Consider the following 20,357-nt stretch of genomic DNA (forward strand, 5'->3'; position numbering starts at 1 on the left):
ACCCAAATCTTCGGGTTGATGTCCGGCAAGACGGTTCTGTCCAGTTTTAGCATTGCGATCTCGGCGATGAATCCTGAAATTTGGGAACCCATTGGTGCTCCTTTCAAATGTTTGTGGTATTCACCGTTGAATTCGAATTACTTAATGCAATGGAAAAGACAAATGTAATCTACAAAATTCAATGCAATGATTGTGAAAAACACTACGTGGGACAAACAGGGAGGAAACTGTCAACCAGAATCACCGAACATAAGCTCGCCACCAAGAAACATGACCAACTCTCTCTCATCTCTGCACACGAAGATGGGGAAGGACACCATTTCGATTGGAATAACGTCAGAATACTGGGCCAAGCAAGAACAAAGAAAGAACGCGAGTTCATGGAGGCGTGGTACTCCACTGGTGGAGCAATAAACAGGCACATTGAGATTGATCCTGCCTACCAGCCTCTGAGGACAAAGGAAATCCAGAACCACAGAACCCGAGGCCGGACAAGGACTCAAAGAAGAAATCAATAGAACAGCAGGCTACTAAAAATAGGAGGCACGCCACAAACCAACAGAGAAGCCGACCACGACGCAATACAGATCAAGAACGGGCCAATCAGAATCCAGGTTACAGCGCAAAGGCTGCTCTTTGTAGACTATATAAACGCAGGCACGAAGAGAGGAACTACCCAACCAACAGCGCACTGAAGATGTCTCCTCGAATGGTGACGAAACGTTTGCAAATCAATTGTTAAGCTCGGCGAACAGATCAACAGCCACCTGATCACTTACCAACCAATACACCCGAGCTACCAATATTCCAAAACATCACCAAGTACAACATTGTTGGATAACGGCCTGAATTTTGCCATGGAGATGCTAGGGCCATCTATGTGGACGACTCGCTATCCCGGATATACATAGCTAGTCAGTGCACAGTACCGCGTCAGGAGGTAACTGGAGGTAAATTGAAAAAACAATGGTATCATCTCTATAAGGAATATAACGCTGAACTGATGGAATATATTTTACGGAGGTCACCGAGATAACGGTAGCCGTTGTCACTCATCTGAAGTGCTTAGCGTATATGCCGGCCCGTATCTTGTGCACGGTGAATTAATTCAGTGGTCAAAAACGTACCTTCATACTTTGAACTGCGCAGGTTGTCACTCACCTCGACTATTTTCTGCTTCTCTGATCTCATGACCTGTAACCCCTGGGTGTCCTAGTTGCTTACAATTAAGCCAATGTCAAACCCTCATAATCACATATGCTTACACCACATCGAACGCATATCTATTACCTAAACGCGAATATAGGTATAACTGTGAATTTTAAACTTAGCCGTGTGCCCAACATAGCGTGTCCTGACCACCATAAAAAACATACTACCTGTGACTAAGTCGCTTGTCGCAACGACAGGTGAATTTTTCGTAGCGAACGGCTGCTCCATTTCGCGATTGCGCGGACACAGGGGCGCAGTTATTGTCTTATTTCCAAATCCAATACCGAAGAAAGCAGGTAAAAAAACTACAAAATATTCCACCATCTTTAGCAGCCATTAATATGCGCATCCAGCACCCACAATGGGCTTGGGTGCATGTAAGCAATTTCCAACAGAAACAAAACCGCGCGTGAAGATCTTAAAGATTAAATAAGTACCATCAAATGCTAAAACTTGATGTTAAATTTTCCAGCTTTTGAACTATATTTCCAAAGAAATTTTGGGTGTGATTCCAGGACTCGGCCAGTTGCGGGCGTCAAGCATTCGCATAATGGAATTATATTTTCGAAGGCTACGACGTGTCCCTATTGAATTAAAAGAGACAGGCAGTTAAGGTCACAGTAGGAATCCAGGCTTTTGAGCCCCATACAGGCATTCCGGGGATCAGCGATGCTTGGAAATTAGTTCACCAGACTTTTCCCGCCAAAGGTTTGATTGATTCAGTGGACAATGAAGCTTGGTGAGCTGCAAAAATGTGAATGTAGATTAGGACGGTCTTTGGTTTGAGCACATACGTAACAAAATGCAACATTTCGGCGTGTGAAGTTCTATCCCACTTGCAAAGGTTTTGCGGCTTACAGCATTGTGCGGCTAATGGGCCCCCAGTCGGGTCAGATAAACATGATAGCTTTGGAATGACCATGAAAATAATAAAACCACCTGCACGGAAAAAATGCGACAGCATCATCCCCCAGCGGCGGGTTGAAAAATGTTGGATTTTGAACAAATTCTATATGGTGATCAGTGGCAAAGTTGAGAAGTTAAAGGCAGTGGGTAATTCCGTACATAATTATCAGGTTAGGAACAATAAAAACCGTGGTTGTCTGCTCAGCCTGGCCTTGAATGGAGAGGCTTTCGGCTGGTGTTTTTAATAGCGAAACAGCGTAAGAAAATCTATCAGGCCAGTATGAGAAGCACACGTGCAAAAGTCACATTGTACGCCGATTGACGACATGTTACGAGAAGCCAAAAGCAACTTTTCATTTAAAATCAGTAACTCGTGTTTGAAGATAGATAAATGAGGTTTCGGGGCTGGTGACGAAAAAAATTGGCTGAACAGTCCCCGTAAACTTGATGGTAGGAAAACGGAACCTGTTTATCAATGTGGGCATTAAAGTTGCCTAGGGTACAAAATCCTTCAAAAGAAAAAGGGGAGGTTGAGTACTGTTACGGCTCATTCCGCGCGTCGAAATATATATCGACTGCGCAGCCTTCTTTAAGTAAAAATATCAAGGTTCCGTGGAATTGAAGTCTACGTACCAAAGGTCAGAAAAATCAAGGGAGAACGTGTTTTGGCGCTGTTCGAACAAGAGACGGATGAAGAGCATATAGTTCAGATATAATAAGTGAACGAATCCATCAGATCTGGAGGTTTATGTCTAAGTAAAAGGGAAAACAATTAAGTCTGGGGTTTTGGCGCTGTTCGAACAAGAGACGGATAAAAAGCATATAGTTCAGAGATAATGAGTGAACGAATCCATCAGATCTGAAGGGTTATGTCTAAGCGAAAGGCAAAACAATTAAGTCTGGGGATAGAAGATGGGAGGCGGGATAAGCTTGAGTTTCATTTTTGAATTTTTATTCGGTGGACCCTTACAACTGCGTGAATGAACGAAATAAGTCATCACCAAAGTTCATGAGTTTATGTTTCTTCGGTAAGAGAATGAACGGCGCTCTAACTCAAGCGTACCGAACGGCCAGCCACAAAGGATGATACAATTCATGTGGCATTACCTTCTGGTTTGAAATCTTTAGCCGTCTATCACCCTTCGGCTAAGTCGAAACAACCTTTGCACTACATGCACTACTAACAAATGGACCAAAAAGTGGTCGAGACAGAAGATCCTGGTAGAAAAATTGTGAAAGTAGAAAGGATGTCTGTGCGAGAAAGAAAAGTCAAAATAGAGAAACTAGGAAAAATTACTGGTTCATTGCAACTATTTTTGGCTGACTGTTGTGTGTTATACTCACCTGTGTCAGTTTGACAGGTACGTTTGTTCCGGAGTAGATTCTGAACTATCTTTCTGCAATCAAAGCAAATTCTTTCAACTCACGGTTCTTTGAAATTTAGCAGTTTTTTGCAATCCAAAGTACCTCTAAATTGGGGTAGACAATAGAATCTGGGGTAATGATCCCGCAGGGCATAATTCTGCGGCGCCTCTTATAGTTAAAAAGGAGTGACTAAATCAGACAACTCAATCTGATGACTGACATGGGAGAGCACCGCTTGTTCCGGCGTACACCAAATGGCTTCACCCTTTATATTTCTCAGCTAAGCGCTGTGCTTGAAGAGTATACTGGCAAAAGGTTCTGTACAGCCGAGGGTTGCCTTGGATCTTAGATTTCTTGCGAATAATGAAGGACATCAACCTTCGTTTGCGCATGGATTATCGTAAGCACAGCACAGTACCAAAAAACAATGTCTTTGCCGCAGCGGATTGCCACAACGTCTCCGTCAAACACGACGGTTCTCCTACCTGGATCGCAATTAGGGCTATTGGCAGGCAAGAAAGCTGAGCTAATTTTATGCAGCTATTGCTCTACTAGTTTGAGGCCGCGTCACTAAACATAAGGCTGCCATTCAAATATTGAAACGGCTGAGCTCTTTCAGTCCTTCACGGAGTTATTTTCTAATAAAGTTCATAACATTCTTTTGCGTATACCTTTTGTTCGCAGGCGCAAGAACCATCATCCTAGGAAGCTCAAACCTAAAATGCTTTCTGCTTCAACACAAGATCACTTTCCATGCCAGGTGTCTGTGGAGGGCGAATTGGAAGCAGACAAGTGGAAAGCACTCTATGGTTCTAATTAACCAAACCTCAAAATGGTAGCCTTGATTGCGCCCTACAAAAGCAACTCACGCTGGCACATCGGAAGTTCAGTTAACTTCAGCACCTGTCGTTTTACAACAAGTAATACCAATACTTCTTTTTCCCTCCCAGTCGGAAGCTGAAGAACGAGGCATCATAATTGAGCAAATTATTGGTGTGAACTGCGTCGAACCACCGTACGCTTGTCTTGCTCAAACAGCTGATTCGTATTCACCTGGTTAGACCGTCACATTGGTTTGGTGATGTCCAGCACACCAAATCAGCCAGTTGGAGGGAGTTTCGTTCGATGCTTTCTGATTTCCGTGACCCTGTAATCATGACTAAAAACAAAAAGGCTTTCTCTCTTGACATATGCTTCCGTGCATAGAGCGGTGTCCACCAGAGATGTCTACCCTCTTCATTCGTAGTTAACTTTGTGATCGATAAGATAACTAGACGAACGCTGGATGGGTGAGGCACTCAAAGTTGTGTGGCATTTTGCGTACCTTGGAAGTCGTTTTAGTTCTGACTTCAGTATGGTGGACGAGGTCAATACATGAATCTGCAAGGCTCAGATAGTATTCGCCAATTTAAAACACCTACGTTTTCAAAGCCGTATATCTCCGAATCTCGAATGCAGTGCGTATCAGGCTGTAGTGCGGAATGTTTCCTTGAATGAGTGTTCGATTGGTGGAACTGAGATATATTCCGGTGTTCGACAATAATTTTCGCAGGACCATAGCTCGTGTGGGTTAGTGTTGGCGTACCCTAAAATGGGCAACTAGAAGGCGTATTTTCAGTTGTGCAACGGATACTTTTATGCGACAATGTGTCTAGCACGGCAGCTGCGTTCGTCAGTCCGTGTGTTGCGTTTGCCGAACCATCTTTCCCCGAAGAGTGTAATGTTTTCCGTGCCCATTTCAGAGTGGCGGAAGCTGAGAGCAGCTCTGCCCTGACAGAGGAGTATGAAGGAGATTACGAAACGCTTGGGTGCTGTCGGTACCATTCGCCCTTTAGGATGGGGACCGCGTGAACTTCATTGCGCCTTGTTGAAGGCGCTGCTATATATCGTTACTAATCGTTCGTGTTTTCAGTTTCTTTCCCGGTTGCCTGTATCGGTGACTGAAGGTGAATGTGCCTCGGAATGATTTTAGTAAGGTATCGCCGAATCCCTTCCCCTCTGAACCTTTATTCTTTGCTTCACAATAAGGCTTGCAGATAATTGATTGTTGTAAGACAGCGAAGCATCGGTGTTGAACACTGATGTGACGGTGTCAATGACACGACTTGTTTTTCAGTACAGAAATCCTGGGTTTTGTTTTCGTCTGTCTGTGCGGTAGTTGAAGTATTCGAAACTAACCATTGTTTATTCCTCAGAATTCTGTTCGCCTATTGACGATCACCTGATCTCCATGAAGTTTAGCTGTCAGTTCTTTGCTTTTTAATCGCTACTATTGCAAACAGGACAACAAATTTTGTGCCCTTGAGACATCTTCAAAGACGTGCTTTTTGACGAAAAGCCGACGCATTCATTAAACGGTCTAGCTCTCTGGTAGCTTCTTCAACGATGTCCTCTGACCTGACAATCATACTACCCTTAAAACAGTAGTTTTGTACAGTCTATATTCATGTCAGTTTTCTTTTAGGGTAGAACACAATCGGTTCGTTCAGATTCTTTGGTATTGCGCTTCAATAGGTGGGTGACAAGATCAAACGGAATCTGACAAACTATGTCACCAGCTGCTGTATGATACCGTTTGTGCGCCGACACAGGACATGTTACTTCGGACTGACCACAAGTTCTTTATCAGATAAAATGCGCGAAAATCATCCAGTGTCCCTGAAGTACGCTTGGACGGAGCCTAGCTCACAGTGCTTCCGTCGCGTTTTGCTCAAAGCCGTCGTAAACACGGGGCACGTTTTCGTAATCTATTGTGGACCACATCCCTTAATGCCCTCTTACTACCGTGAACCCTGGTCTGGATAGTCACCTGACTGCCTGGTGCGTTTGGCCAAGGGCGAGTGAAGAACAACCAGTAAAATCTGTATCAAAGAAAAACGGTTATTTCACTGGCATTTATGCGGTCCCGTTACGTTCGAAGCCGGTTCTCCTAATTTAAACATATATTGTGTGCATCCAACTCCGTCCTTGAAGAAAATTGTGCAACCCTTGAAATTCCGGTGGCAAACGAACAGTTCTGCTCCAGCAACTTATCTGAAGGTGATGTCACACCTTTGTCTGCATGATCTACCTCCTCTATTGGGGATGCTTGTATCCATGTTGCTCCTCTAAAATTTGCACGTGAAACCTAACCAGGGTCAATGTAAATCTGCAATATATTAGCCAATCATACAGCCCTGCTTGCCATCTTCTTGTGTTGAATAAATGTCAAATAATAACGTAGAGAATAACTGAATTGCAGCGAATAAGGGTGTCAACAATATATTGCCATTTTACTCATAGCATTAAGAGACTTGGAAGTTTCGTTCGACAAGCGAAGTTAATTTATTCCAAGAATCGGAGAAGTACTGTATGACTCTTCCACCCTTAGTGGAAATGAGCACCAGTGTGTATCCCACAAATTCCCTGATTTACTGTGTGACTGACACGTATTTGGATAAAATGATGCGTGACGATGAATTTAGAATGATGCACACAAGGAGTGAACCACTCATCCGAAGAGTTATTACTCGACTCCAATCAGTCAAAACGTGACCATGGGATGTGGAGGACGGGTGGCCCTATACCCTGTCGAATTGTGAGTCCACTACACTGGTGGCTGGTTCAGTATCCAGCCGCTTTCTGAGCATTCATCCTGGTGTTTAAGGATCCCCTGTACAGCACTCCTTAGTTTTTCGGCACAGTTTGAAGAAGCCTCCTTTGTAATATACTGTCATCTTGGCTCTCAGTTTTCAAACATCCACATCACTCTGGCAACTATATTGTCAAAACGAGACTTGTCCACATTTGATGCCCTTTTATTTCAGCAAAAGACAGAGTGGACTATGATATATTTCGTCCTAATGCGCCGCACTGATATAACTTCATTAGCAGGTTCGTTCCAAAGAATGCCTAAACTTCAGGAGAGTTCTCTTGTCTTTAAACACTGATTTTCTTGCCGAAATAATTAACAGTCGTTCAGTTGTAGCACCCTTTTAGTGTCTAGCCGCCATGTCGCCCGAAGGAATTACGAAGAGTGGGATACTGTTTGGTTGCTCAAGTCTGGACGGGACAAATCAAAAGGCAGATGTCGGGTTTGAACCCCGGACCTTCCGATTAGTAAATTCGCGCCCTGACCACTGAGCTACCTAGCACCAGCTAAACAACACAGAGACAACGGAATACCTATCTGCTGTGATGCATTCCTTATGACGAATTCCGAGATACCGCTCGGTGTTTGTTTCTTTTTACGCACAATTTTAATCGTTAAGAGATAGAAGAAAACTGTGGTTTTGCCAAACACCATCACCTGCACGTGAACCTGGTTTTGACCGAAGTCAGCTGAATCGCTCGTTTAGAATAGTCTGAGGCCCTCTCGTGCTTTAGTAGTATGTTAATTCCAGATGAAAATATGGTTTCCTCAGGCTCGCTGTTATTAACTTGGCCTTCGATGTAGCAGCGCTCCATTGATTAAAAAGTCATCCGTATTTAGATAAACGTGAATTCTTCGTGTTTAGAGTGAACACGTGCAAGTATTCATTCATCCAAAAGGCGCTATCCGGGGGAAGGGATAGAGCTCTTAGAAGTCCACTCAGGGCTTCTGTCCTTCTCAAAGCTGTTTACGATACTTCTGAACATCAAAACAAACCTATGTGGCTGTGAGCTTGCTCGTCTGAAATATTCCGTATAACTGAACCCAATCTTTTGTCTACGCTCTTATAAAAGATTGTTTACTTTATTCGCCTTACGAGTGATTAAAATATATCATGCATGCTCTGTTAACGGAGGGTCCCGTAGTATATAGCTACTGTCATCGTACTTGAGACGAGAAGATGGCTAGAAGAAGATGTCACACACGATCTACTCAAGTATCCCACCAAACCAAGTGGGCGGTCTGGCTGCCGGGGAGTGTAGGTCTTATTGCAGTTACGTCACCAAACTATTCAAGCAATTTCGTGTTATACTACTTAAGTGATCCACAGGATAATGACTGTCAATAATCTCTAGTACTTCCCATTTACTTGTCACGCAACATACCAATGACTGCGACTGTTGTCCGCAAACTGGAGGATCTGGAACACGTGCCTCTGATGCAGTTGGAGAATCAATTTACTAGACTTTATCCAGGAATAAATGTTGTCCGCAAACTGGAGGATCTGGAACACGTGCCTCTGATGCAGTTGGAGAATCAATTTACTAGACTTTATCCAGGAATAAAATCGCGAAATATTTATCGCGGCCCAATTGGGGTCACCTAATCGTATCAACGAGTGGAGTACGTGACGAAAATAAGGTGACATTTTGTAAAATGTTGACCAAATAAATGGATTAGTTACCTCATTTTATTCAGTCAGAGACAACCAGGGGAAGCCAAAACCACATGGAGTGTATGGTGGTCGTAAACAGTGGTCACAAGCAGTTTATTGCAGTTCGGGTTAACCAACCCTCTTGCATTGTTCACCTGCATTTCCAGGGCTGGCAGACTGCCTCTAAGACTATAAAGGAGGCAGGGAAATAGACTTTAATCCCAGTTGTAATCGAGCATATGTTGTGCGAGGTTCAAATAGTGTGAATTCAAAATTTTTTAATTCGGCGCTTAAAGCCCAATTATTATTACATATGTTCAATACTCTGTGGATAATGTACCGTTCAATAATTTGCTAAACAGGCAAAAAATTACACGATTTTCACTGGTCCGTCAAAAATTCACAGGAGCACCGGACGACACACCATTCATCCACCAGCTACTGTTGTAAGCCATGTGACCTTGGATACGAATGAGCCAGTCGCCCACGGTTTGACCTTGAAAGTGCACTATTTGTTTGCGGTTAGCATCGTCTAGGTACTGAAGAATAAGTTGATCTGCGTGGAAAGGAAAAAACATGGGTGCAAATGCAATAATCAAATTTTGCGCACTGTTTGTTGTGTAGTACACCGTAAGATGTGGTGTATGGGACCCGTCAGTCACACAATGATTTCAGCTGAAAAACCTCCACGATTGGAGTGAAGCATTTTGTACCAAAATTTTGCATTTTGTTGCATATGTATTCAAACCGAATTTCATCCCAATCTACGTTCATATTTATTCAGTTCACCAAATTTCACTGTCCACTGAAGCAATCATACATATGGCGAAAACATCTAGTGGAACAATTTCCAAGGATCGCTGAGGCCCCGAGATGCCTAAATGGGGCTCAAAAGGTTGGACTGGTGCTCTGAACTTAATTGCCCGGTTTCCTTAGTTCACGACGGCTTTTAAAAATTCAATTCCATTGTGCGAATACTGAGTACCGATGTGTCCATTATCACTCCATCATCACAAGTTAAATTGAAAACGGAGACGTAATAAGTGTTTGTGCCTCCTTGCATCGAGTGTCTGTGAGCGTCGATTAAATGAAATAAAAGAGAAAGATTGAGAGGGGAAAGGATTTACCACCCGCACATTGTCGGCTAATAGCCATACGGAACACTTCTTGCACCCGTAAAGAAGTAGGTTCACCAAAACTCATTATTCGGTCAGTGGTAGCGTATGAAAAATAAATTTGGCCCAAAAACAGAGACTAAAGTATTAAATAATCTGCTCCCTAATCAGAAAAGAGTGACTTAGCAGTTCTACAGAAGCGTCAGCATAGATTTACATTAATTCTTGCGATCTCACATTTCTTCAACAGTGGCCACGAAAAGCCTGGCGTCTAGCAGAATGCCAGACTAAAAAAACGCAACACGATAAGTCTACGGAAAGATTGCACAGCTCAATCCAAGAAGCTGACGGTAAAAAAATTATCAACATACACTGGTCGACATTCTCCAACTAGCCATTCTCTGGTTCCAACTGGTTCGTTTTCTCGTATTGCAGCGCAACAGAATATCGAGACTACTTGTCACTAGTAAAACACCAAATATTGGATTTCACCAACAAGAGCTTTACCCACTGGAACTGTTCAAACAAGGCATCTGACGCTCACTGTTCGATTTGCATGACTCTATTTTTCAGAGAAAGCATGTTTGCTTCCTTTTCTTGTTCGAATCTTACCAACTGCAATCAACTGCAACCAATCGATACGGATAAGTAAACTTTGTCCTTAATATCTGTATAGCACTGATTAGTACTGCTGTCTTCGTGGTGCTCGAAATTGGCTTCAAAAACATGTATCAGTGGATTGCATGGCGGGGCTGTTAGCTGAGTGATCGTGTTCCTTGAAGTTAGAAGCCCTCAAACCTGCTAAATATAGCAACGGGCGCAAGCAGTGTTTCTAGAGGCTTATCCGTTTTCCATTTACTCACCTGAAGCATATGGAGGTATGTTGACGTAGCAGATTTTTGTATTGTAGATGGGATCTTTGATCACAGTGAAGAACCGGTTCGGGGCTCGTTGGGCAATCAGGAGCAACTCGGGGAACATGAGTAAATCTACTTTAGAACAGCTGGAGTATTCGAGCAAGTTAAGGCAACCATAGTGTTCCAAACGCGCAGAATAGACCCGGAAGTCCACCGGTTGTACGTGACTGACGTATTTCAAACAGTTCACAATTGGTTGACCGTGCGGGTCAATACACACAGGGCTCTTCAGCTGTGCACGTGCGTTTTGAAAAATCGTGGGACAGGCTTGTCGGGTGGTGGCTTCTGTGGGTCCAGTGGATGAACATACTGTAAAGTTGGATTTTGATTTGGGCAGACGGACCGCTGTCGGATTCATCGAGGATGTGTTTGGATGTGAGTCATTGCACTGATCCTGAGAGACAAGATGGGAGTAAGAATCAAATAGTTCAGTATACGTTTTCTCAGCACCCTTGACACCTGCTCCTTTTGGCTATTCTGCGAAAGAACGATTCACAACTATTCTATGGTGCCTAAACAAATGCATCCCATTAAAACGGTGTCTGTCAAGGTCATCTCAGTTTCATTTTTCTCCCACGCACTCGAGAAAAGACTTCAGATTCAAAATCAACAGTAAGTTCTCTTTTTATTTTTTCTACTTGCGAACACTAGAGGATACAGTTGAGATTCTCGTTAACACCAAGTTGGTCTGAAAATCAGTGTACCTTCGGCTGTTTGAGAAGATCGCACACATGACGAAAACACAGTGAGCACTACAAATTGAGTTCGAAAAAGTGAGAAAGCGTTCGTGGGGTGCCACAGATTTTCGGCAAATTTGTGAGAACAATGTCTTGTCAAAACATCTAACCAAGATCATCAGTCCTGTAATAGTTTCGCAGACTCAGCTCCCAAACCTATTCTGATAATCGTAATGCACTACTCATAAGGTTGCTGAAAACTATCGACAGCCCACGACCGGTTTCGCCCTTCTTGGGGCTCATCAGGTAGGCGCAATCCCCGAGTTTCCGTCAACCTCACGTTCTATATGGACAATTTGAGCCCGATCCACAGCTAGATAAAGTACTCCGAAGGCTAATTTCACCCCACTAAGTGGAGAGAACACCTCCAACGAAATCAAAAGTTCGCGTTGTTTCTTGGGGCGGGCTTTTTTCTCCATGCATGAGGCGCTAACAGTACTGAACAGGAATCGTCTACCTTTTGTTTTCAGGTTAGCCTACTAGATGGTAATTCATAGCAATTAGTCTTTCATGGTCTGCTATGCTCCTTTGAGCTAATATTATGCAGTGCTTCATTCGCGTGTCAAACAAAGTCAACAAACTTCAGCTATGAACAATGGCTTTCCACTGGACGAGAAAGCGAGTGTTGTGGGAAACACGAGTCTCTTTCAAGCCATGTTAGCGTTGACGTGAAATGTAGCTGAATGTCGAGGACGAATATCCTGAGTAGCGAAACCCTGGGGTAGGTCATGAGTCTATTGGGCCTTCTCCACAAAAAGGGAAGACTCGAAGCGTCAGATAAATGCAAATGTGACTACCTGAAAAGAAATAAAATGACAATATGCCCAAATATCGGTAGATCGGTTGAGTTTATTGGCTGTTGATTAAGCGGCAGTTGATCAGTTGACCAAGTTTGGCGAGGAAATCGGTTGAAAGTGAGGAGGGACAAAGAAGACAATGAAATAAAGCTTTCTTAGGGGTTCCTCCACAAAGATGTACCAAAATGCGATCGCGTTCCGCAGCGCAGCAGATGTAGGACATCAGGGTGAGTGGCAGCGCCGACGGCGGCCAGTGCAGAGTGAGTATAAGTCATACACACTGCAGTAGCAATCGCTACATGCCTGTATATTCAGCTCACATTTCAACTGAATCATCACTTGCCTAGCTGACTTGTGCGGGGGCTTCCAGAACCTGATATTCTTAGAAGCGGGAAAATATTAACAAGAATACAGTGACGAACATTATTTTTTCTGAAATCTTTTCGTAAGTTCAATACATATCTCTTGGTTAAAATGAGAGTGATTAATGAAGTAAACAGTTACGAGTGGTCACTAAGTTAGAAAAGACGGAGACACGGATGACTGGTTTACAGCGAATCCCAAGTTCTCCGTGATTTCGTCCAGACGGTCGGTTGGTGACTGGGTCGACCGATTCGAGTCACATGACCAAGCTGAACCCAGAGATCCTACGAGCTGTTCTCGGCAGCGCAGTAACAGACTTCGCAGTCATACTGTGGCTGACTTTACTGTACTCAAGCTACGTCATTAGATCGATACTGGCAGTCTATTAGGTACCCAATAGATGAGAGGAAACAATCCGTTCGGATTGGTCACGTGACCGTTATCAATTATGCGACACGGTTAAGTGTTCCGCTGAGCCAATAATCTCTTCTAGGAGAATCACTGAACTAGCGTAGTCTGCCCTGGTCATGTGACGCGATTCGATCGACCCAGTCGATCATACGGCCGTCTACACCAATTCACGGCATCCAATTAGATGCGAATTGGGTTGCGTTGGGAACCCATCGCCCGTGATTCTGCGTCCCATAATTCAGAGACAACTGGTAACATTTTATTTCATTATTTCATCAATCAATTCCCGATGAAAGACATCTCAGCCGACAGTCCAAGAAAATTCAGGCGCGTATTTTAGGTCGGATCGCATAATTGCTTAGTTTTCCAATGCGCAACATCCTTGACTTGAGCAATCTCACCACCATAATCATTATCATCTGCTGTAAAACTGCGTATTTGTCGAACAGTGGTTGTAGCTGACACAGTCTCGCTCACCGATGATTTGGGGTGGTGGGGTAGATAGCCGCGCCTTAGAGGCGGTAGCTTATACAATTGGTCCATAAATACAGGAGTGTCAGTGAACTTCCATCAGGGAGATTCGGAGGGGGCTATGCATTGAAGGCAACGGCTTCGATGCATGACCACCAACAAGGGCTCGACTGTGTGCATTGAAGGCAACAGCTTCGATGCATGACCACCAACAAAGGCTCGACTGTACAATGTCTGACAATGTCTATAATCGCTGATGTGTCTCATCTCCGGGTCCCCATCCACGAAGACGTCAACCACCAGCACAAATGGGTTTACTGGTAATGGCTTTTATACTTCGCTGCCAAGTCAGTGTTTGATCTCCCCTGACTCGTTCTTACTCTTCGCGTGCGAAAAAGCCCTTCAAGGAAGTCGGTCGATTGGCATACGGAGCACGTGGCCAAACCAGCGCAACCTATAGAGTGTGATCGGTTCATCTATTGTGGATGAGTTATTCCTTCCGAAAAACATTCGACCTAATTCAGCATTACCCATCCGGTGTTTCAATCAGACTTGAGCAATGTTCGGAAGACGTCGATGGTTGAACAGTTAAATCGTTTTGATCTCATCAGAGCGCAGTGACCGAGTTTCTGACCTGTATAGTAGTATGTAGCGCACAACAACATTGTAAACTCGACCCTTGACGGTCAGGCTGATGTTACACCTGTGAAACAGGTGATGCAGGTTCACGAAAGCTGTTCTAGCCGTCCTACAAGTGATTCAAAGTAGGCAACCGCTGATGTTTTCTCTGAAATAGACTACAAGCTGCCTTTAAGCTTCCAAACAGAATCATTTCCATCACATACTTAGTGTTTTTAAACGGCTATTGTCAAGCCATCACCTTTTTTCCTAGTTTGATTTGCCTTCCTGTGATTTTTATGCATATGAACCAAAATTTCAAGGACAGGTTAAAAGCAATTCAGTAAAGTCACTTGGAGAGCTTGGAAGCTGCAGGAGGAAAAACCCTCCTAGAATAACTTCACTCGTTCAAATAGTCCACGGGAAAACAACCTACCTTCAAATTCAAGTCCACGGGTGTCTCCCAAAATCCCGGGGAGTTCGTCTCATTCGTCTGCTGCGAGTAGGTCGATACGGAATTGAGGTTAGGTGAGTTAGGTCGAACGTAACTCCCCAACTCCATCAACCGGTTCTCTGTTTTTGAGCTGGGTAGTCTGGGCGAAAGTGGATTATCTGCAGTGTTCGTCACGTGATATGAAGAGTGGGAGTTTGGGAGACCGAAGGCGTTATTCGTGGGATTCGAGAATGATTGTTGGGTGTTTGGTTGAAACACTGGGATCAGTCGGTTGTTCAGGGCGGTGAATGTTGGACAACCATCCGGTAGAAGCTGCGCGTAAGAGTTTGGCGCTACTTCGATGTTTGCTTGTGGCTGTCCGTTAGACTCACTCCTCTTTGCGTAGGAGAAGCAACTACTAGGGAGAAAATTACACAATGATTTGACGCCACTAGACCGTGAGGTTGGCAGTAGTTGAACGTTGTAAGTTATCGATCGGCAAATGGTGACGCAAACGGAATTTTGAGCCGATCTGAAACGCACGGAGGAAAGAATGCATAAAAATGCATGATTACGTTACTCACTAAACAGGCGCAGAATCAGCGCATGCTTCAGTCAACGACGACAGTGAATTTCGTGCACCTACATAGTTCTTTTATGTTCCTACGAATCTGGTCACATGATTTCGTTGCATTGGCCAATCAGAATTCGACATGGCTTGCTAACATACTCGAGCAACAACAGGTTTCCACAACGCCGAAATGAAAACTCCATGTAGTGACCTCAAATCGGACCCCACGTATGGGCATCGCAGATTCCCGGAATGCAGATTACATCGCATGTCAAAGATTTAGCTTGCCTAAGTAGAACTTCAAACAGCACCATCCGGTATGCAACACACCCAGCAGGTTCGGACTGTCCCGCAAAAGCCTCAGTACTAGGAATTTCAGTACAAGATTGAGTCAGCCACGTCATTGAATACTACTGTTAGTTAGTAGTAGTATGACAAATAAGATATCGGACCTCCGCCTTCCACAAGTCAATTACTATCTTGCCGTAAATGGAGCTTTTTATTCCGATAGGACACACTATCGAAAGCTGTGGAGGCTAATGTAGACGTAATACACTAGACATAAGGTTGCCAGAAACTCTTCAAAAGCAACGTCATGAGTAGTGCATTACGAATATACATGTATCACGATATCTCGAATATCGTAGCAAGTGAAACAGGAGCCGCTTGGTGCAGCATATTCACTTGCTCAAAAAAACATCATAAACGAGAGATTTTGCTGGGTTCCAGATGAGTATCCCGTAAAAGCCAAATATGTATATTTCGCTGTGGGAGTTAAGTCTAAGCATTTCTGACCTGACAACCCACCTGAACAGCCGGACAACGCTGTCAGCACTTGATCGCGACACGTTAAATCGATCGACAGCCATGATGTAGTCTCCAGCTTTCACGCCGCACTGCAGCGCTGGTGACCCCGGTTCCACATAACTCACGTACACCGGACAACCACCAGAAAGAGTAAAGCCAAAGCCTTTAGGTCCACGGGAAATGATAAACTGCAGAGTGTTAGAAGGAAACGATACAACTAAAGATAGCAAACAAGGTATCTTTTGTTAGAATAACTTCTCAAGAATATGACAAACTAGGAAATCATTCAATACATTCCGTTCTGCTACCTACTGCTACGGCAATATGTTGTTAAATACTCAATATAAATTAACTGAATACGATAGAAAAAGCGCCTCAGGCGATAGACCACAGTACTTTTTGGACAGCCGTATTTTTTGGTAATTTGTCTTTAAGCTACTTAAATCGAATGTAGTAGTATTTTTGAGAATTTGTTTAGAATTGCGCCAATCACGACGGAAAGTGCAGATGACCAATGCGTTCAGCATTAGAATAAAACATAGATTTTTCCTGTAAGCCTTCTTCACGTTTACAGTGATTCAATAGAAGTGCGTTGAATCCTTCTTTGAAGTCCTAACGAACGAGTCAGCTGAATGTACATAGGTGTTCTGAATTTGCATACACTTCAACCGCTTTAAGGAAGGCAACACAAAACCATCCTCGGTGGATAACGACGCGGACTGGATTACTGAATGTCGATCGATCATTCCGATGATTGGAGTACAATGATTTTTGTAGCCTACCCACTTAATTCAACCACAAAAGCTTGTATCAGTCCTGATAAAGTTATCTTAGGGACGGCGAATATACCAGATTGTGAAAACCAAATCTGTTTGCAGATTAGTGTACTTCGCTAATTCCGTGCAATTTGGTCTCAAGTAGACTATAAAGCTGACGAAAACGTGGGGACTGCGCCCACCCTGTAAGCCCCAAGAAGGGCGAGACCGGTCGTGGGATGTCGAAGAATTTTCAGCAACCTTATGAGTAGTGTACTACGTCTACATATGATCGCGATATCTCGAACATCGTATCATGAGATGGCCTGGTGCAGCACATGTAGTCGCCTGGAAACATCACAAACGAGAGATTCGGCTGAGTTCCTTCTGATTCTCTCTCAAAACCAAACTTGTTTGCAAATGAGTGTATTTCGCTAGGTTGTGAACCCTTAATCTCATCGGGTGTGAATTGGGTAGATGAAGTTGGGCGATAATCGTCTCAGGAATGACGGTCCAAAAGGTCTGTTGCGGGGCTACATCGACAAAGCGGTCTCCGTTCGCCAAACTTACCACATCAAGCTGACACGCCTTATGAGTTTCATCGTTCAGGGGCACATCTATGGAAAGTGCTGTTAAGAAATAATGGATTTATCTCACGCGGAACCTTTCGAGTCTTGGAAGCTTTTCTTCGTTTTCTGATTGGCGGTGAGTGCTGCGTAGAAAACGCGTGAAAATTCACTTTAAGTTCGTTCGCGGGATAGCAGTATGGTAGCTATAATCCGCATGGGACGCCCAAACGATGTCGAAGAATTTTCATCTGCTTTAGCACCCTTTCGGTACCTAGCTGTCATGCCACCCGAAGGTTGCACGAGGGCTGGCATACTGCCAGGTCGCCCAAGCCTAGATGGGGGGAAGTCGAGTGGCAGAGGTCGGGCTCGAACCACGGACCTTCCGGTCAGGAAATTCGCGCTCTAACCACTTGAGCCATCTCGCTCCAGGAAAGCACATATGGTTAAGACAAAACCAACGGAGCAGGAGTAAGCAACGATATGGTGAAGATTGAGTAAAAACCAGAAGGGAAAAGGTGCGAAATCAAACTTCTGGCCAGTGTTGGAGTGCATTTAACAATATGTCCAGAAGTTTGGTTTTATGCGCGTGCTGGCACAATGGACACCGAGGCTGGTTAGGCAGTTAACTATGTAAAACCATTTTGTCATTTCGGCACAGTTGGAGTTTGGGTATTTCTGGGGATTCGTGTGCTACTTGTCAGCAGCATAACAAACGAATTCTATTCTGATGCTTTCACCGGTACATGGTGTATAATCAAGTGACTTTCCGAGCCATTTCAACCGACGACTCATTTGTCCAAAATCCCAGTTCAGGTGACACCGTTTGTGACCACAGGGTACTCAACTTATAGCAGACCTATTTCTGTGTTATTCAGGCTTTGATGCTTCGATAATCCTGTTAAGAACATAGTCCTCTGGGACACAAAAATATCAGAAAGGACGAACAGAGGAAAGGCTGATGAACAATAGCGTCTTGAAGAAGCTAGTATGCAGGTAAAGTCCTACTGTTCGCAATGAAGAGGTGATTTGTATTCCCAAATAAGTGCGGGTTCTAAAAAGTCGACCCTGAGGACCGCATATTTTGATCGTCCAACCGTTCCCAACGGCTGTCGGCTCAAAATGTTGGCTTACACTATTAGTCGGGACGTGGTAGATTCGAAATTCTCTTGAATTTCGTCTGATGCGCACTGGAGATGATCCCCAATAAGGATCAAACCGACGTTCAATGCTCTCAGGCTCTTCCGCGTAGGTGAAACCATGATTAAATAAATTCAAGTGATTAGTTTGGATATAAACGGACGTAAATAAGACAAGTAGTGGAACTTTTCTGAGGCAAATGGATGGTCAATATCCATCTGCATTCAAAAGGGTGAATTCGAAGAGTGATGAAACAGTTCACTAGTTACGGCAGCCTGAAAGTAAGTGAGAATCGCCCGAACCGAGGTTCATTCGGGAAGACATCTAGCGGGAAGTTGATTTGTTATCAAAATCGATTTGTAAGGCACTGCAATGCTTGGTTGAATATTAAGTAGGGCAACAAATAAACTACTGGTTAGAAGTTTATAAAGCGGGGCACCATTACTAGCCTCACAGGTTCGGCTTTCTCTCAGAAAGGGAAAAAACGTCGAACAGAGTTGGGCCTAAAGCAATGTCCATGAAAACACAGTCTACTTACCTACAGGCCTTACCTTCGAATATAAAACAGATAACTTCTGTACTCGACGCAGTTCATTATTTGGACAGTCCAACTGAAAAACCTAGGCTTTAGTCATCCCAGATCACGGATCGGTAACAAACAGGGCGGCAACTTCAACAGAAGACAAAGTTTGGGATTCGCGCACGTATGTTACAATGCACAAAAATGGTTCTGCGGGGAATGAGGTGTTTACACCATCCTTGAAGGTTGGAAAATCAAATGTACCGGCGTTCTATGAGCATCTTGAGCGAAGAAACGTGCTTCATTAGAACCTTACACATCGGGAGAGACGTGGATAGCAGACATTTGCTACAGACATTATGCAAGTGGTGGACAAACGAACACAATTGCGATTAAAATGTCACTTTCTCAACAAACACACTGACTTACATTATACAACTGCATATTGTTCAGGGCCTTGTTGGTTTTTGGCAAGCCCATAAATGTGGAAACACCTGGATGAAGGGCGATGGATTTTGAGGGTTGACTTGGAACACTCCTACTTGGGACTACTGGGCTTCGAATGTTCTCGATTGTGGGCGTCAATAGAGGTTGCTGTGATGAAACGGGCAAATATGGAGGAGCCATTGTATCGAGACGGTTGACGGGTACGGCAGGACAGGATTCCAGGTCACTCGGAACGCTTAATCGTTTCGCGTCCTCTGATGTCCGTGGTTCTTCCAGTCCAGCCTTCAAGTGTTTCTTTCTTGACATAGTCTCATTGAGCAGGTAGTACCATCCACATATCTGAAACCGGTGTTTGAATAAACAAACATTACTATAAGGTTGGAATTAAGCTCATCATCATCATCATCGACAGCGTGGCATGAGTGTTCAACACCGATTCTTCACTGCCATACAGGCACGATTTATTTGAAAGCCTTATTGCAAAGAAAAGAGCAAAGGTAGGCGGGGGACTTAGTGCTAGCTTAACACAATCATTCCGAGGGGCCTATACCTCCAGACATTCCATCAGGCAATCTGGATAGAAACTGACAACAAGAACGCCACTCGCATCGGTTGGCAGCCATTTCTTGCAGCGTCTCCAACCAGGCGCAATGAAGATCAAGCGGTCCCCATCCTGGAAGGCGAGTAGAACCGACAACATCCAAGCGTTCCATAATCTCCTTCATACTCCTTTGCCAAGTTAAGGGTTGGCCACCTCTCTGTTTACATCACTCTGAGTTGGGTATGAAAAACAGCACTATCTTCGGCAAACGATGGTTCGGCATACGTAACGCATGTCCCAACCAACGCAGCTTCTGATGCTGGACACATTCTTCAGTGAAAGTACCCGTTACACAACCGAAAACACGCTTTCTAACTGCC

General features: G+C 44.1%; 1 protein-coding gene across 1 annotated transcript; it reads right to left on the reverse strand.

Moving 5' to 3' along the window:
* Positions 1-10,746: 10,746 nt before the first annotated feature.
* Positions 10,747-19,742, reverse strand: T265_13832 (hypothetical protein; the record flags this gene model as incomplete). The annotated part of the gene is made up of 5 exons (XM_009170748.1): positions 10,747-11,194; positions 14,634-15,162; positions 16,009-16,225; positions 19,008-19,080; positions 19,419-19,742. Coding segments are annotated over 5 exons (1,590 nt in total), but the record flags the coding sequence as incomplete, so codon positions are not given.
* Positions 19,743-20,357: the final 615 nt, after the last annotated feature.

Source organism: Opisthorchis viverrini, assembly GCF_000715545.1.
Source record: "Opisthorchis viverrini unplaced genomic scaffold opera_v5_111, whole genome shotgun sequence".
Lineage (NCBI taxonomy): Eukaryota > Metazoa > Platyhelminthes > Trematoda > Opisthorchiida > Opisthorchiidae > Opisthorchis > Opisthorchis viverrini.